General features: G+C 53.5%; 1 protein-coding gene across 4 annotated transcripts in view; it reads right to left on the reverse strand.

Annotated features, from left to right (window-relative positions):
• PLCG1 (phospholipase C gamma 1) overlaps positions 1 to 18,844 on the reverse strand; it is a 50,530-nt gene that overhangs the window by 21,513 nt on the left and 10,173 nt on the right. For all 4 annotated transcript variants that reach the window (XM_064465757.1, XM_064465755.1, XM_064465756.1 and 1 more), the window contains exons 2-4: positions 5,696 to 5,848; positions 4,455 to 4,548; positions 3,815 to 3,862 (exon numbers count right to left, since the gene is read on the reverse strand). In XM_064465757.1, the coding sequence (XP_064321827.1) occupies positions 3,815 to 3,862; positions 4,455 to 4,548; positions 5,696 to 5,848 (295 nt within the window). The remainder of the gene's footprint in view (positions 1 to 3,814; positions 3,863 to 4,454; positions 4,549 to 5,695; positions 5,849 to 18,844) is intronic.

Genomic DNA, 18,844 nt, shown 5'->3' on the forward strand with positions numbered 1-18,844 from the left:
CGTGCCTCTTTTACGCTTTCCGCTGGAAATGGAGTGATCTCAAACAACACAGAAAGGAGGGATGGAGGGAGCCCCAAGGAGAGGGAGAAACCGGCTGGTGTCAGGCGCTGCAGAGATGAGGGCCTCCACAGCCAGTGGGACACAGAGAGCCCTTGTTTCTGGACTCAGAGCTGCGGGGAGCTGGACGCACGTATGGCCAGAAGAGGACCTGGCCCGGCTCCCGTGCCGTGCCCAAGGCCAGCACCCGGCTGGCCAAGGGCTGCGCAGGCAGCATTCTGCCACTTGCAGGCAGGACAGGAAGAAAAGAAAAGGAAAAAAAAAAAAAAAAAAAAAAAAAAAGAGCCGGGAAATGGCACCAGCCTCCCCTTCCCTCCCAGCTGTATGAGCTACACAGCCAACAACATGCTCTCAGCCTGAGCAGCAGCTTTGGTATCTCCCCCCTGCACCTCCAACTCCCCTGGCAGAAGTTACCCCTGGGGCTCAGGGTGAGCTTTTTGGGGAGGGGAGCCTGCCCTTTCCCTTCTCCAGCGCACCCATGGCCGTGTGCAGGGTACTGTGCAAACCCCAGGGCAGGGGGGTCCCAGCGACGAGGTCCTGGGTGACAGGAAAATGAGGTGATGTGGTGGGGGGAGCGAGCCAGGAGTGCAACGGCGGCTCATGAGAGATGCCCTCAAGTGTCAAGGACCACAGCATGCAGCAGCTCTCACGGGACCCCCAAGGGGACACCTGGCGTCCCCAGAGTCACCCAGCAGCAATCCTGCCTTGCTGAGACTGCAAAAAAGCTCTTGGAAAAAAGAACAGGAGGGGCTGCAGCAGCAGAACCAGCAACAGGCAACAGGGTGGAGACCCGCTGGAGCCAGTGCCCAGCTCTGGTGATGCTGGGCTGTTTTGCAGGGAGGTGTTGGACCACGGCCCTGCTCCAAAGCTGTGACCAGCATTTCCCTCTCTGCTTTGGTAGGAGGATGGGGTATGGAAGGATTATATTTACTGTGTGTTATTAATAATGTTGAAGTGTCAGAGACCTTGGATAAACAGCTTGGTAATATTTTGAGACAAACTAATTTCTTGTACGGAAGTTTTTTAAGGTTTCATGACAAACAGGCCAAAGGACAGATCCAGCCCTCTCACAGGGGGTGAAAACATTCCCCACCTCAGCCTCCAGTTCTGTAACTCTGCTCTCAGCCACAGGCAGCTCTCCTAGCCAGAGGTGAAACAGTCTCCTCCGCAGCAGTTAGGGAAAAAAACCCCAGCATCCTGTTATCCTCCTCTTTCCACCTAACCTCCTTGGAAAAACAAATACCCAAAGGCCCAGCAGCCAGTGAAAACAGCCAACATCTGCCGGCATGCTGGAAGGTATGCACAGGCACCCAGCCGGGAGAAGGCGGAAAGAAAAGGGCTCCGGCGCAGGAGGCTGGGACGCGGGGCGAGCGTGGGGTACACGAACACCAGGAATGATTTCTTCAGCTGCCAAAACTGTTCTGGAAAGGACCGAGAATGGTCTGCAAGAGAAGTGTTTTTAAAAAAAACAAAACTCACTGTTCCCTTTTCAAACCCATTTCCAGGCTAAGAAGCAAAAGCAAAGAGCCCAGCAACACCAAAGTTAATGCTGAAAAGCCTCATAAGGGCAAAGATTTCATCCAAGAGATGTATATGTCCCATAACTACTGCCTCTACTTTGCAGAAAATACACAGATGCTTGTAAAATGGGAAGACCCAAAAGTCTTTCTGCATTCCCCCTCTATTGCTGTTTTGATCCTTTTGCTGCCTGGGCTGGAACAGCACCTCTTCTAATTAACCGGTTTGAGTTGAAATGTCTCCCCTTGGTTGACAGATAAGGAATAGATTGTATTTTGCTGCCTTAATTCTAAATCATAGAACCATAGAATTGTTCAGGTTGGAAAGACCTTTAAGATCATCGAGTCCAACCTAGCACTGCCAAGTCCACCAGTAAATGCTAACAGAAGATGATATTAGGGAAAACAAGAGAGATGCAACAGGCTGGCTTTCAGCTCTGCTGGCCATGCCTCAGGCAGACAAATCTATATATGCAATCTTTTTGTCCTGTTGGGATGCTACTTCATCAGTTTTACTGTATAATTGGATGAGAAAAAGTACCAATTTTTTCCATTTCTCCCACATTCAAGCTCCAAAACTCCCATGCAGCCACCCTTGCACCTGTGTCAGCGCTCTCCATTGCTGAATTAAGAAATATTACACCCGGTCATCACTGAAAAACAGTACACTGCATATAAAACCCAAGCCTGGATTTGAAAGGTGTGTGGCATATGCAGAGCAGCTGCAACAGATCAATGGCGCCTCTCCTTCCCTTTCTGCCTCTGCAAGGGTTTATCCCTCCTCCGCAAAATCCCCATGCACCCAACGGTGCTCTCACCACGCCACAATATAAATCATTGCAAAGGCAAAAATGTCCAGTGCAGCCAGATTTCCCCAATGAAACACACTCCTGCTCTGCTCCAAGAGAGGCAGGTTGAATTTAACCCCCAGCTGCCCAGCAGTGGGGCTGTCCGCCTGTCCTGGCTGTCAGGAGGCAGCTCGCTGCAGCTGGGAGAGAGACACAGCAGTGGGGACCAAAATGGGATGAGGGGACCCTGCTCGATTCTCCAGATGAGTACAGAGCAGTGATTTTCCCCTGCTGACCAAGCTGTCTGGCCACAGTCACCCATGGCTCCCGAGCAGCATGCCTCTGGCACTAACAGCCAGGTTTGCTGGGTGAGTTTCTTGGCAGGATTTTGCTGCAAGGATGAGGAGGACTCCAGGACTCAGGGTGAAGCATGGAAGTCGATAGCAGTGTGAGATCAATACTGTTGGCAGAGACCAAGCGGAGGATGCTCTGGAGCCCAGAGATCTGCCTGGTGCACTGCAGCGAGCCCTGCCTGAGCACCTGGGCACATACGGGGAGCAGCTGGGGTCCGGGCGCTCCACCGCAGCCAGAGGGCATGAGCTGATGTGCGAGTGACGTCTCCAGCACTGCCCTCCCTGGAGCAGGACCGGAGCAATCCCCCAATGCCAGGGGAGCACAATAATGTGGAAATCAGTGATGAAATGGGCTCAGTTAGCCCCACTGGGAAAAAAACACGTCCCAGGGATGAAAGGAAGCAAATAACAGCACCTCGGGAAGAGGAGATGGCAGCGGCGTGCGGCTGGGGAAAGCAGGTGATGGCAGCAGCATCACTGCCTCCTTGACAGGGAAACGTCCCTTCCCTTATCTCCTTGTGATGGGTCATGACCCGATTCCCTTCCCTAATCTCCTCATGATAGGTTCAAGCGTGACGTTTCACTTGCTAGGACATCACTAAGCATTCACCCAAGAACCCCACAAGTAGTGGCCCTGCTGCAGCCCATCAGCCTCGAAGCAGGATGATCCATGGCCTCACAGACGTCATGGAAGGAGAACAGAACAGGGTGGCGAATAACAAACAGATCCCAGTTCAGCCCTGACAGGGCGGCCAGAGCTGTCTGTTGGCACTTTGGTGTCTGCTTCCACAGGTGATGCCAGCTGGGGGGAAGGTGTTTCACAGCTATGGGCTCTCAAGGTGTTACTGGGTCTAAAAGGCTGGGAAATACGTCAGGAAAACAATACAACTTTTTTAGACTTTTTTAATCCAGTGAAAATCAGCCAGGGAAGTAATGGGACTTGGATTAAGGTTCCTCGGAAATGAAAATTAAAAACCTAAAGAACCCAACAAAAAATCCAAAGCAAAGACTGGGGTTTCAAGTCAAAGCTAAAATCTTCTGGCTCAAACTTTTCTGTGAATGTGCACATCTGGCAAGTGAGTGTTTTCTCTCTTCTTACCTGTCTTCCCGGTTGCGATCCAGTGAGTAGAACTGCTTCCGTAGCCACCTAAATGGAAAGGCACAAACACGCACACGCTCAGCCCCAGCTCCTCAACAACAAGCCCATTTGGTTTGCTGCTGTCTCTGGAAGATGCTCAACGCCACACCATCCACTCCCACAGCTCTTCTTCCCACCAGAGAACTTGTCTCTGCTCCCCTTCCAGAGGCAGCCTACCCTATTTTCATGCAGGCAACCTGCCCCCCTTTAAAACTGTCTCTGCCTGAAAGTGAGTCCACAGAAAAACAAAAAAAATTAAATCAAAAACCCAAAACCAAAGTTATTCTCTTCTACGTGCCTCTGCACTGAATTGCTACAGATAATACAGGCTGTGCACACATAAAAACATCTGTTTCGTGGTAAAGCTCCTTCTCCCTGCATGCATGTGAGATCAAACTCCAGCCATAGACGACGTAGCACAGCAGATTGACAGGATGAAGCCTCTCAAGGGCAGAGGCAGGAGTGCCAGGTCAGTGCAGCTCAGAGAGGGAATGAGATGTTGTCACTGTGCTCGCCTTTTTCTTTCAAAAAAGGACAGAAATGGGGGGGGGGGGGAAGGGAAAAAAGAGAGAGAAGTGCAGGACAAGGATGAGTTCCTCACCTTTCAATCTGCAGGGGGGTGGCAGCCCTTAGAGTGTCTGCCACCAGCCAGTTGAGCCCCTTAATCCACATATTGACCTCGTCCTCGGAGGTGGCTGTGGAAAGCGCACAGGAGAAATGGGAGAAATGGATGTAGAAGCTGATCGATGGCCCAAACCTCTTGGGAATATCCCCAGCATCTTATAACCCCTGTTCCTTCCTTCATTCCCTTTCTGATAACAGCTCCCTCCCGTGCAGATGCTCTGGCCGGCTCCTCTCCCTGCTGAGCTCCTGTTCCCCTCCTGTAGGATGCACGTGGCTGGCTGGATCCCTGGCCCCTGCACGCCACGCTCTCTCCTGCCTTCAGTTCCCGAGAGCTGGGGCGTTTATCTTTGTCCCCAGGCAGCAATGCTCTGGCTGGCCTGGGCGACAGGCACCTGCTCGGCGATGTGTGCCAGCTCCGCCGTAACTTGCCCATCAGCAGCTCCACCCTTTCTGAGGGCAGAAGCGCTGCCTCTGTCCCAGTGTCCCACAGCACTAGCCAGCAGGCAGATTTGCCATGGATGTTAAGGAGTCAGCACGACTGCCTCCACCAGTGCTCGCCTATGTGGGTTTAAACAAGACGCAAGACTGCGTACTGTTAGCAGAAAAAGATATCGTCTGTCAGCAGAACTGCAGCCAGGGTTACGAGCCTGTCCTCCATCTGAACAGGAGGAGACTCAACAGCATAAACTTCCCCTCTTTCAATAGCAAAACATAAGCCTGGGCACTCCAAGTCCAGCTTAAGTCAACAGACAAGGTGTTGAGGAAAGCTGAGACCAACACCTCAGACGTACCAAGGCTTTGTGAGTTACCGTTTGCTACTGGCAACGTCTTCTCACTCCGAATTGCAAAGCAGGAGTGAGATTTTACTGCTTCATGCGTGGGGCTGGTTACCACAATGCAGCTGATGAATGCCAACATGCCAAGCTGAGATAAAACACTTGATTTCAGGCACACATTTAAACCAGAGGCTTCGGTTCACCCATCTTTTGGGTTTACCGGGCAAATTAACTGACTTAACTAGGGGTCGAATGTGTACCCTTCAGGGAACTGGTGCCACCTTCCTCCAAAGACGTATCCTTGGTGTGGTGAAAAGAGCACCTGCCCAGGGATATGTTCCAGCTCACTCACGGAACGACGCATCGGAAGTTTGGGTCCTGCGGTGGCCAGGTGCCTGCCTAACCCTGCGCTGGCACAGCCCCAGGGCCACAAGTGCTTTACCTTGCAAGCTGAGGGTCTTCAGCCGGAATTCTGTGCCATAGAGGACAACGAAGCAGTGAGACTGATCCAGTCGGAAACATGGATCCTCCTGGTACCGATCAAAATCACGTGAGTTTTTTCCTGGACGAATCTCTTTGATCTCCCGAATATCAACTAAAAGAAAGGGAAAACAAAAGGGGAGCTCAGTGACTAGCTTGAAATTCCCATGAAGATGGAGGAGAAGGAAGGGCACAGATAAAGCTGTTTTAGTCATCTGAAGAGCTGGATTACCACCCATTACATGGTGGCAGACCCAGAGGCATGCCTACGGCACTGGGGTACCAGGCTCTGAACAGCAAACTGCTTCCCTGGGTATGCTGGAAAGCAGGGGTGGAACGACTGCTGGGGATGGTGCCTTGTAGAAGGACTCACTGCATTCAGGCAACAAGAGACCATCATGGCAGCCTCCCAGTCCTCTCCTGCCACCGCTGATGGCACAGGCTGAAGAGGCACCCAGACCTCTAGCACAGCACCACCAGTCTGGTCCTCAGCACAGCCACAAGTGCCTAAGTCCTCCCAGCGAAGTTGTCCACGCTTCTCACCTTTGACAAGGCTTTCAAGAGCCCCAGCTTGCTCCTCAACCTTTCAAAGCAGCACAGAGATCTTACGGCTTATCTTGCACATCTCTCTTGCCGCACGCATGTGGTTGTGCATGCACACAGGCCTGTAAGCACAGCCCCTTCCTACCGGTTCCCTAGGAAGCCTCCCCAGCCACCACCGCTCTGTTCATCGCTGTGTCCCCCAAGAACAGTCGGACATCTCATCCGTGGCGATCCCCAGGCAAAACGAGCAGAGAGCAGTGCTACCGCTACTGCCAGCTCCTTTGCCCTTTCGCTTCACACTTCATGCTTTCCTCTTCATCCACCCAACATACACTTGCAAACTGCACTTTTTTTTAAAAAAAAGACAGCTTTTCTACACAGGTGAACCCTCTGAGGGTGCGGCCTCCTGCCCAGCTGGATGAAGCACTGTTTGCAGCTACAACATCTTAGAAATACCATAGATTAAAGATCCACTCCTCTCCAAATCCAAGTTAGATACTGAAACTTGAGTTGATTCTTGGTTTAAAGAACTTGATGGTTGTCCCCGCCTCCCCCTTCCCCACTTTCACCCTAAATTATGTCTGTATTTTCTAGCATCTCCCCCCTGCCCCGTTAGCATCATCCCAGCTCCTCTGAGCATGACCAGGATGCCCAGGGCAGTCCCTGCCTTCACATACACATCATCTTCACCAAGAAAACTCTGTCCTTCCCTAGCCAGGGAGGGATGAAACATTTATCACCTCTGGGTGGTGTTCAGAAGGCCACAGAAGAAAGCACAGTGCAAGGATCAATCAAGCCGAACCTCTGGAGATCCAGTTGTGGTAGATCTGCCACAGTTCTGGAGCAGATTCAACTGCAGCGACCCCCCTGTGCTTCCAGGCAGAATCCCCTTCCCCACCTCACTGCCAAACACCTTCCAAAGGGAAAACATTAGAAAAAAAAGCATGAAAACAGCCAAAACTCTAGAGATCATTTGAATTAAAGACACCACCAGGGAGGTCTGGTATCAACAACCTAAACATATGCGAGGTGCTGCTCAGAGCTAAAGCCAAAGGAGGTGGGATAACAGCTCCGGGCTCCCACCTCTCACAGTTTTGTACCGTCCACATAAAGTGAGTCCCATGGACTTTAGTTTTTTAAAAATGGCTTCTTTTTGAACCTGTGGCAGCGGCAGAGGGGGCTATCGTCGGGGGGAAAGCCCAGATTGCAGAGAAAAGCTCAGAAAGTTGCATTTCTTGCCAGATGAGAGGTGGCAAGGTCCCCAGTTCATGAAGTCGGCAATTCAGTAGGACAGCATGTTACCCTGGCCAGGGCTGGTGACTCCAGGGAGCTATGCTTAGGTTTATTATCCTCATGCACAGCTATAACGTCAACATGCTTCCTCCAGGCAATGGTTGAAGAAGGCAAGATGAACCGCAAGCAACCAAGCCATGGTCAGATGAAACCCCCAGCTGGTGCCCACTAGATGATGGCTAGGGCAGGGCAGGCAGCACCACCACCACATCTGGCTTCTGGGACATGGGGACAGCATCATTCTGAGGATATTCCTTAGGTTATAGGGCTGGAGTCACACCTCAGCAACTGTCCCCGGTGGGCCAACCCAAAGGTGACCAAGCACAAGGCAGCAGCATGACCATAAGGGACAGCCCAGGGTGGCGAGAGCCAACCCAGGCAAGTCCCAGCAGTGAATGGCAGGGCAAATCCAGGCACGGGGCTGGCGAGGAGGCAGAGCTGCCTGGCTACGCGTGTGGGTGGTGAATCTGATGGTGCAGCTACAACATCATCCTGGCAGCTTCCACTGTGGCTCGTGGAGAAGAGGAGCAGTTAACTCCAACCAGCTACCTCGGAGCTGTGCTCCTCTGCGAAGGGCAGCTGTGAGCATGCCAGAGCACTAAACGCCAAGCGAGGAGAAAGAGCTGAAGAGATGCTGGTTAAGGGAGCATCTCGCGGCCTCCCTCCCCAGAGGAAATTCTGGGAAAGGACTCTCGTTGCAATAAAACAAAGAAAACAGCAACAGCAACAAGAAAAAAAAAGAAACAAACCCAAGAATCTTTGCTTCCTGGAAAAATAGTTTCTTAAATGCTCAGGGGAATCAAATAACAACATTTCTGAGTCACGTTTCCAAAGCAGATGATGCTTCTGAGCAATGCGGGACGGAGATTACTGCAAACCTGGCGTGTAATTCATCCCAATTAAACTCCACTTACTGCACTCACTGTGGATCGACTCGCCTTTCATTTCAATTTACTGCAGTTTAAAACTAGACAGAAATGTGACCTGCTCATCACCCACAGCAGCAGCCGACAGCACTGAACTGCATCACGCGAGATGATGCTCACTCCAAACGAACACCATGGTGAGCCAGACACAGGGCTTGACTTTGAGGAGACCTGTAAACCCTACATGAGGAACGTGGGATCCTCTTTTGGCAGGATACGCTGTGCAGCACCACTGGTGTTCATCTGGAGATGATGGCAACCCACTCATTGCCTGACACAGGATGTATCCCGACTGATCGCTGCAATAACCCTCCGAAGCTCATCAGCTTGGGACAAAGCACAGAAAGACCCAGTTCCTTGGCGCTGCAGAGGGAGGACAGAGAAGCACCCTAAAATAAGCAAGGGTGTGACTTTTTAAGGCATCATCTACCATTTGGAAATGAGCTGGCTGGAAGTTCAAACGTTAGCGTGCCCTGCTGTAACCTGCCCATGTGCCCATCCTTAGTGACACAGCACATTATTTTAGCCCTTAAAAACCCATATCACACTTAAGGTCTTTGCATCCAGGACACGCACAGCAGGGCTGAAGACAAATCCTGTCTTTGAAAGATGCAGGGCTTGACCAACGCAGTGGGAAAGAACTGTCAGCTGGGTTTTCACAGTAGTTTACCAGGCAGTAACTACTGAAGAAAGGTCCCAAAATATTAATGGCCTTCCTCTGCGTTACACGGCAAGCACCTCATCTCCGCTTCGGGTGCCGCAGCATGCTAACCATGCCCTGCACTCACCTCTCGCTGCGCAGAGCACAGCCAGTTAATAAGTAAGTAGTAAGACAGAGCTATTGTTACAGACTGCACACCTAAAATCCATGCACTGGAGAGAGCCCTGGAGCAAGTGAGGTGCTTATCAAAGACAGAAGCACACAGGGAATTCCTAGGGCGAAGGGCAGCCTCTGCGAGGACCGTGCACCCAGAGGCAGAGGGGTAAAAACCTCCAGCCCACGCATGCTTGCAGCTGCTTGCTCATCTCTCTTATCCTCCCAAACATGCCTGCATGTGCCGGGGAGAAGGCGGTTTAGGGTTTGGTTTGTGCAGCCCTCTTCTTGCTGCGGAGCAGCAGATCAGATTCTTGAACCCCGCTGTCTCTACTGACTCAGACACCTTCCCAGCCCCATTGCAGCATGGAAGAAAATGACCCTCAGCAGGAAGATCAGCAAGCACAGATGCCACCAACCTGGCCAAGCAAGTGCCGAAACGCTGCTTCCCTGCACGAGCCCCTGCCTCTGTCCCACCCAGGTCCTCCCTCCGGCACCCCTCTGCCAGCGCAGGAGAGGAAGCCACCTGTGCCTGTGGGAAGGAGAGGTGAAGACATCTTGCTATACCCCAGGCCTCGCTGGGGTTTTCTCTCGCTCACGTCAGCTCTGCGAGTTGCTGCAGCTCCTGGGGGTAACCCCGGCTCTGCACAGCACCAAGCAGGAACCGCTGCCGCAGGAGCGCACAGCCGAGCGGTGCAAAACCTGCTCCGGGTGGGTTTTGCAGACTGGGCTGAGCACTGCTCAACCTCAAGCGTTGCTACTGGCAGAAAGGCTGCAGGCAAGCTTGCGACCAGCTTGCGGGCCTGCAGGCAACGGAGGCACAACATGCCCCGTTTCCCCTTGCCCTTCCCCTTCCCTGCCACTAACTCCTCTCTCCCACACCCGGGTGCTGCTCTCCCCATCCTCCCGCCTTTCCTCACCACCACCTCGGCCAGGAACATTTTTCCAGACAATAAACCAAACTCCAACCCATAACTATTTTCACCGCAGTGCGCGAGAGCCCGTCAAGCACAGCCATCTCCGCACACCCCAGCCACCCTCCTGCTGGTAAACAGGAAACACAGCGCCTGCGGCAGCCTCCCTGCCCTGGGCCACCTTTGCCTCTTAATCCCCCAGCCTGCTCCCAGCCTGGTTGCTGCAGCAAGTGCCCTTGGCTGGTGATCCCACGCACCTGGACCTGCTCGCCAGCACCTGTGTTTTCTCAGGCAGAGCCCTGCAGCTTTGCAAACCTGCAGGGAGGGTTGTGGGGGGAGCCTGGACACCCCCCCCACCCCCCCAGGGCAGGCACGGGAAACTGGCAACCAGCCTTGAGCAGGGAGCGCGAATTAAAAAGGAGAGGGCAAACGAGGGGCGGCAATCTGGAAGCACAGCAGAGGTTCTCCTCGAGTGCAATGAGCGCGCGCTGGAAATGGCATCTAACCACGGCTCCACCACCCTCAGCACCAGCAAGCTCCCCAGGCGAGCGGTGGCGTGGGCTACACGACAGCAGCCCACGAGTCCCACCATGGGTCCGCACCATGGATCCTTGCTGGGAAAGGCCTACTGGGGATGTGGCCAAAGACATGGGGATGAACATCTGGTGGGGCCCCAGAACCGTGGGTTGTATGCATGCCCAGGCAGAGGAACAAGTGGCAGGGAATCCAGGATGAATCCTTCAGAGGTAAGTACCCTGTCACCAGGGTGAGCCACATCTCCTCCCCAAGCCACCCTCTCCCAGACCATGCTGTGGAAGACAGCAGTCACTGCAGAAGGTAGAAACTGGTCTTCATGCCGTGCGGATAGTGGCAGGAGGAGGAAGAACATGGTGCCACAGCAAGAGCAGAGACAGAGGGAAGCTCTCTGCTGGAGTAAAACCCCCGCTGTGGTCTGGCAGGGCTGAGATCTCAGAGCAGGGACCAGCAGCAAGCAAGGACAGATGAGCAGCGGATGAGACGGGAGGTCTGGAGCACGCTGGCCATCCTCCAGCCCTCCCAGGCCGGCGTGTAGGCAGCAGCCAGGAGAGGCTCTGGGAAGGAGGCAGCAAAGCCCATCCAGCCCAGATATGCTCTAAGCTCCTCACATGGTTCCACGTGCACACTCAGCTGTGCCATGGCTGTGCAAACAGGTTGTGCCCTTCACAGCCTCCCAGTCTTCCCCATAGCCCATCACCAGCAGAAAGGCCTGGCCCTCCACTTGCCTCCAGCACTTAAAAAAAAGTACGTGGTCACATTTCTGGGCAAAGCGCCTTCCCTTCAGCAGGAGTAGGTTGCATCAGAAAGAAAAAGCTGACCCCAGATCCACCCCCACACCATTTAAGAAAAAAATATAAAAACCCCAAATTACCCTCTGGTTACATGAAAACCAGATCCACCCTTAAAGTAATTTAAAAGGGAAACTTCATCCAAGCCTTGTTTAACCGCTGATGGATAGGGTGTTGTAATGTGTAAGGATAAGGACACCCTGGAACAGGCTCTGAGGGTTGCAAAATCTCCAACAGAGGATTTTTGGAAAACTGTAAAAGTGATTAAATAAATTTTTAAAAAAAGCTGATAAAAAGAGTGTTTAGCCCAGGTTACCTTCCAGGATGGATTTACTGGGGACAGCCTCCAAGAAAACATCCACCCTCCTCCACAAGCGTGGCTTGGTGCACTGTGTCCCCCTGGGGATGACACGGACTGATCCTGCCCTGGGGCAGCAGAAAAGCCTCCGGGCTACTCACTCTGGCAAAGAAAAAGAGTTAAAAAAAAACCAAAAAAAACCCAAACCCACCCTACCAAACAAGTCTTCCTGCTATTTAACATTGTTGATCCCACTAAGCACAACCCTGTGGACATCCCTAGGCTTCCCATCACTGGAAGGTCAGGCCCTCAGGGAAAGGCTGCAGAGGGAGAAAGAGGAAAAAAGAAACACGACTTATATGTGCATGTGGGTAAAAATAAGAGAAATCTATTATGCAGCAGCAGGGAGAACAAAATAGCACCATTTCCCTCTTAATATTTCAGTGGAGGCCCCCTGAAATGGTTATTCAGGCCAGCACTAGAGAACAAGAGCCGCAGGGGTCTGGAGGAGGACTGCAGCCACTCTCCTCGCGCCGGCGTTCACCAGCTGGTTTATCAGCCTGCGAGAAACCCTGCCCAGCCTGGGGCTGCTCCGCACCTGCTCAACGCTTCCGATTTGCTGACTGCAACCAAACACAGCTCAGAAAGAAAAAAAGAAATAGAACCCAACCAAAAATCCCCCATGATTTCAGGGGAACGGTCGAGCGTGCGCTAAGTGCTTTGCTGGATGGGGGCCAGAGCCTTCAGCACCTCGCAGTCTGGAGTCCCGTCGCCTGCCCTTCTCTATGTATCAAGTCCCTTCTGCCTGCAAAGCTCTGGGTGAGCCCGGCTTTTGTCCCCACATCCACCAGGGATGCTGGAGACAGTAATTATCTGACCTTGAATTTGGCTGGACTGCAAAAATTAAGGCGGCTCTTCCAAAATGCACATTGCACCTATAATGAACACGGGAAGTGGGGTCCCACCCTCTATATCCCCTCTGCAAGAAGTAAAGCAGTAACCCCAACTGATCAGAAACATATTTCAGAGGGAAGACCCACGTGTCTCTCATTAGTATAGGTTTTCAGAGTAATGCTAGCTCAACCTCTCAACCCCAGAAGCTTCCCTTGATAGCAGAGACTTAGGTAGACAGTGTAATGGTGAATTAAATGTCTCTGCACAGAGACGCAGCAATGGGGTTACTGCATCCTCCTCCTGGCCGCACTCGCTGCCGCGCCTGCCATCAGCTATCAGGTTTCCGAAGGACAATCCCATGCCATTAACAGATGGCTTATCCAGACAGGACAATGAGAAACCAGCTGAGGCCTTTAATTTGACCTTACTACTTTTTCAGAGGGCAGGAAGCATGGCTGAGGCATCCGTGGAGGCCAACATAAACACCAAACCAGCAGCACCTTGTGCCCCAGCGAATCCCTCGTCCTCTATGAACTGAAAGTGGCCATGCTGCCCTTTTAGTGAGGCACCAAAACCCCTGTAAAAACGCGCTCTCACCCCCACTACTGCCCCAGGAAGGGACACAGCCACCCTGGTGCTCAGGGGCCCGTTGTGTCCCGCTGCTCTTGTTGCTACACATGCAGGTACTTCTCCTGCCTCAGAAGAAGATGCAGGTAAAGCTATTTTCTCCTCCAGACTTGGCTCAGTTGTGTCTCAGGCTGCTCCAGCAATTTGCTTTATCTCACCTGCCACCTGCATCAGGAAACAGCAATTTTTACTCCAAGCCACTGCACTTTCCAATGAAGCAACCGCCACTTTAGCCCTACCCCAGAAGCAGCAGCATCCATGCAGAGAGCACCATGGGAGAGAAGATGCTGGGGAAAAAAAAAATAGCTCAATTGGCTGGAGATGGGATGACAGGGAGCTCCCAATTAGCCAGGATGACTGGGACTAGCCTGGATCCTGACTCAGATTCTGGCTCACCTCTCAACGATCTCTGTCAGTCAGCGTGGAGCAGGAGGATTTGGCAGTGAGCTTAAATGCCGCTCTGGGAGCCAGCACCTCTGCCCAGGCACCACCAGCTTGCACCGGGCAGCCCACGCGGGGCACGCAGGGACGCGCCAGCTACTCTGTGGGCAGCGGTGTTTCCTGCCCATGCCTCCGGCTGCCGCTGCCTCCCCTGCACCCCTGGGCCACGTGTCCTGCGGCTTCTGAGCTCCAGTTCCTCCCTTGCCTGTCCCCCCCCAAATCCTTATCAACAGCAGAGGAAACTAGAGGAGATGCACAGGGAGATTAGGAGATGCTATGCAGCTGCATCACTCTGCGGGTCAGAGGAGAGGATGCAGGAACTGCCCTTCCCTCCTCCATCCCACTCACCCACGTTACAGGCTTGAACAGGGAAGCAAAGGTCCTGCCCAGACATCACCCTGCTCCTACGTGGCACTGTGGACCTCTCCCCAGGCTGACCCAGACCTTGCTGCTCTGCCAGCTTTAGCCTCATGCAGGCAGCCTTCAAGAGCTCACAGACATCCTCCCGATGCTAGAAGCAGAGGTAGCTGTGGGCTGGCAGCTGCCTATCCTGTATCGTCAGCACATCCCTCCTGCTTACTCTCAGCTGCAAGAAAATATGAGTTGAGTTAAAAAACCAAAGCTGATCCCCCAAGTGAGCGAAGCAGGATGCTGCTACCTCACAGCCTCTGCGCACAGACCGGGGACATAAAGGCTGGCAGTTTCCGCTCTGCTGGTCTCAGCCTTCCCAGGGACAACTTCATGCTCAGACCCACCTGGCCTGAGCCACCTCCGTGCCAGCGCTGCCACCATGTCCATCACCATCGCCTGGCCCCAGCACAGCTAAGAAGGTGGCACTGGATCCATTCTCTACCCCTGCTGGGCTGCATGGCCTCAGGCAAAGTACTCCAGCTCCTTCCCCAGCCTCCGCTGCACAGCCCCCTCGGTTGTACCCCTGGAGCCGCGGGGACAGGGAGAGCGCGTCACTAGGGGAGTCTATCAGCCCAGAGCAAACTCCGCTCTGCTACAAACACCGCGCCAGTACGTCCATCCCAAAGCCAGACAAGAATCCACAACATCAAATAAAGCAAAGGAGCAGAGGTGGGAAACTGATGCTGAGGCACAGGCACTCACAGAGTCTCAGCCCAAGCCCCTGATGAAGCACCAGGAGCCCCCCGGTCCCCAGACCCTTCCATGTCCCATGAGCAGCCCTGCCTCCCGGCACCTGCAGCCAACACCTCTCCAATGGGGAGAGGGAGAAAGAGAGGCTTGGGAGAAACGACCCAATGCATCCTGCCCTAATGCTGGCTAATGGTCAGCAGTTAATTAGCAGGGTCATTATAGGGAATGTCTCCACATCCCCCCTCTCCCAGCTGCTCTCTCCCGAGGCTGTTTTGCTGCCGGCAGACTCTTTGGCAGGGATGTTTGCAGGGTACAGGGGAGCTTGCTGGATGCAAAAAGCAAGCATCGCCCCAGTCCCACAGCCAGGATCTCCTCCCCGGTCAAATGAACTTCTCATATGGTCTTCTGCTATGCTCCTGCTGGCTCTCCCAGTCTCCCCCAGGCTTTCTCCCCGTCAGTGGAAACGGAGCATGCCATGCAAGCTAGTCACTGGGGCTCCCTTTGCAGTCCAAGGAAGGATGGGCACTTCAGTCCAGCCCTACACAAGTCATGAGGTAGGTGAGAAGAAGTTTTTTAAGAGAAACATATCTTCCATGACTACTAGAGAGAGCACATCTGGCCCATACCTCACCTCTGGGGTAGCCAGCAGGGAACACCTTGGGAAAAACAAAGAACAGGGCAAGCGCATTTGATATCTCCCCCCAGATACACTCCCAAACACTTTGCAGTTTGGGGCCTCTCTTAGAGGCTACCTTATCTGTCTACAGCAGGGTGCAGGCTCCCAGTTTTAGGATAGCCAGCATGAGAAGGGGTGAACCCCACACAGCACAACTAGTCTGCAAAGTACAGCAGCAGAGTCACGGTTCACTGTGCAGAATTCACCCAGCTCAGTGCTGGGTCTGGGAAGCATGAACATCCCCCCTTGCTGGACACCAGCAACCCCAGGGGAGGGAACATGTCACCCTGTCCCTGCAGGATAGCCCTGAGAGGGCACCAGTGGGGAGCGCATGGGGACAGGCAGCTAGATGGCAAACACCAGGCGAGGGCCCCAACAGTCCTCCTCCTGGGATGCCTCAGGGCTCCCTCTTCTCCTCCATGGAAATTTTGTCTGCGTTAAGTTGTGGGTTTTTGTACCGGCATTTCTGGATTGTGCCGAATCCCAAGCTGGGCATCCAGGGCTGCTGACCATACCCACTCCCGCATGCAAGGCTGGCACCCATGAGAGCCCTGGACTTGTTGCGCCTTCACTGTGCAGGACACGGGAGCACGTTTCCACCCCAAATACAAGCAGAGCGACTCTAACTAGGGCAAAGCCCTAGTTTTGCTTGCATGGATGCTGCTCTGAAGAAGTCCATGTCCCTTCCCCAGATGAAATAAGGCTTGGGGCAGCCTGCAGAGCCACCCTTCAGTCATCAGCCTGGTCTGTTTGAGAGGCACAAGCTTCCACTGACTCAAATGGAAAGGGGAAGCTTGGCACCGGTGCTTCTGGACAGACGGTCCGTCTAGGAATGGCTCTGCAAGCCACTCCCCAAGGTGACCTTTCTCCTGTGTGGCATCAAGGGCTCCATCCCCCTTGGCCCTGCCGGGGTGAGAAATGTAATGACCTTACAGGAGCACAATAAAATGGTAGGAGGATGGGGAAGCTGAAGATCTGAGAGCCCAGCTCCTCCAGCCAGCCTCTCCTGCTCCCCCTCCCTCCTGGGCAGACATGGAGCAGTAAGGAGATCTGAGAGGTACCGCAGAGGGCAGGGATGGGTCAGTGGGGCACCTGACACAGCGCTGCATCTCAGCATGGAAGGGGGTGAGATGCTCAAGAAAGCTGCTCCCTGCGCAAGTGTCTCCCATCGAAGGGCCCAACAGGGAGCACTTCATTGCAACATCCCCACATCCCTCTCCTTGAGTTTACAGGGTCACTGATGTCCCCAGACTCTCAGCCAGCTGGAAGACTTCTACCCTCTGCCAGCACTGCCTGAGACGGGAAGGGCACGGGACTGAGCAGACTGGCAAAAAACAATCAGGAAAGAAGGGCAGACACGGCAATCCAGCAGTTCCTGAGGCAAGTCGAAGGCACAGCTCACAGCACAACAGCCGGGAGCTTGGCAGAGCCAGTGAGGAAGCCCTGGCAGAGGCGGATCTGGGTACCTGGGTGTCCAACAGCAGCAAGTTCTCCTTGGAGCTCTTTGGGGATTTTTGCACCCAACATAGGTGCCGCCTTGACTCTTTCACGCCCAGGGAGTCACGCCCTACCACAAAGCAAATGGACACAAGAGTGACCACACACTGTCCCCAGGACAGGGCACAAAGGCGAGGAGTGAAAACTGAAGGACAGAAAAGATTTGTCACACTGGTGGCAAACGCCAGTGGTGTTCAGATGCCATGACTCAGTTTTCATCCATCCCAGCAGCCGATGCAATCAAGTTTCCATGACAGTGATTTAACAGCAAAGATGACTGCCGACCAGGACATTCAGTGGGCATCAGGGAGATGGCTTGTTCCTGTCCCTACCAGGGCTTGAGTTCTTCAGCATCAGGGTAAAGTTGGGAAGAGAATAATAAGACAGATCCCATCTACTGCTGAGCCATTTGAGGTCACCAGAACAGCCTGACCTCTCCCCCCACCATGCTCAACTCAAAAGCTGTTTTGAGAGAGCAAGGACTGAGTATTCACTAAAGCACAGATGTGTTTTCCAGATGCGTGCCCCCCCCCAGTTCTCCCTGCGTGCCATTATCTGTGGGACAGGCCCCACAGGGCTGCAGCGTCTCCACCACGCAGCGAGTAGCTGAGGCACCTCCTCCTCTTCCTCAGACTTCCCCATGCAATCCCCTTCCACCCACCGCACTGTGAACCAGAGAAAAAGACAGAGTTACTAGAGCAGCTGCTGGTGAAATCAAACCTGCTCAAAGTGGTTGAAAATGGAAACAATGAACCTCCTCTTCCCTTTTCACCAGTTTTGCTCTATCTGCACTAACCATGATGGGAGCACTGATGGTGTGGGCTTCACCTTCCATCGCCAAGGCAAGAGTATGGTTGATAACTAGTCAATGGCATCTTCTTACAGCACCGTCCAGCTGAAGATCTCCAGACACTGAGCAGATACTACCTAAGCCACACACCACCCTAGCAAGAGACATTATCTTCAGTTTACGTAGGAGAGGCAGGAGCTCTTGCTGATGGTCTTCACACCAGGCTCCTCTACCACTTGGGTTTCTTTTTGACCTCACCTGGGATTTATTTGGTCCCCAGAACTGGAGACCTCCTACTGCTTGCACACCAACCTGCTGTATGGTTCATACCAAACTTGATGTGCCAATGCTCCAAAACTTCATGCCCTTAGGCCTTCTCATGACATGCCCCAGAACCTGAGCTGCTGGGGATTACGGGGACCATACTCCAACCAGCAGCAAGACCTTGAGAACAGGATGTCACAACACATTAAATGACATGCGAGACAACAAAGAAGGGAGACAAAAAAAAAAAATTGAACAATTTCTGCAGCTTTGCTGGGATGTAGAGCCAAGTTATGTCCCAGCAGAACCAACTCCCTGCTGCCCAGCAAGCGTGGGGAGCCCAGCACTGCTCAGCAACCCAGGACAGCTTTTTGGTCCTCTGAAGTTGAGGAGGGCTGTGAGCTGGCAAGGATTAGCAGGACAAGGACTGCAGGCTCAGAGGAGAGGAGTATAACCAAAGTACCCCAGGATCCTGGCCAGAGGATCCAGAGGTGGTTGAGTGACGCCTGTGGGACAGGCGCTGGCAGAGGTACCTGAGCACGGCTGCTTGGAGAGACGAGGCAGCAGCCTCTGCGTCTGCTCCGGTGCAGCCCGGCAGCACGAGCGCCTTGCCCTCCGCCTGTGCCAATAAGGACCATGTCAGGCAGCACCTGAATGCTCAGCAAACAGAGCCAGCCCCTACCCCACCTCTCCACCAGCTGGAAAGCA

Source organism: Phalacrocorax carbo, chromosome 14 (assembly GCF_963921805.1).
Source record: "Phalacrocorax carbo chromosome 14, bPhaCar2.1, whole genome shotgun sequence".
In the NCBI taxonomy this organism is placed as follows: domain Eukaryota; kingdom Metazoa; phylum Chordata; class Aves; order Suliformes; family Phalacrocoracidae; genus Phalacrocorax; species Phalacrocorax carbo.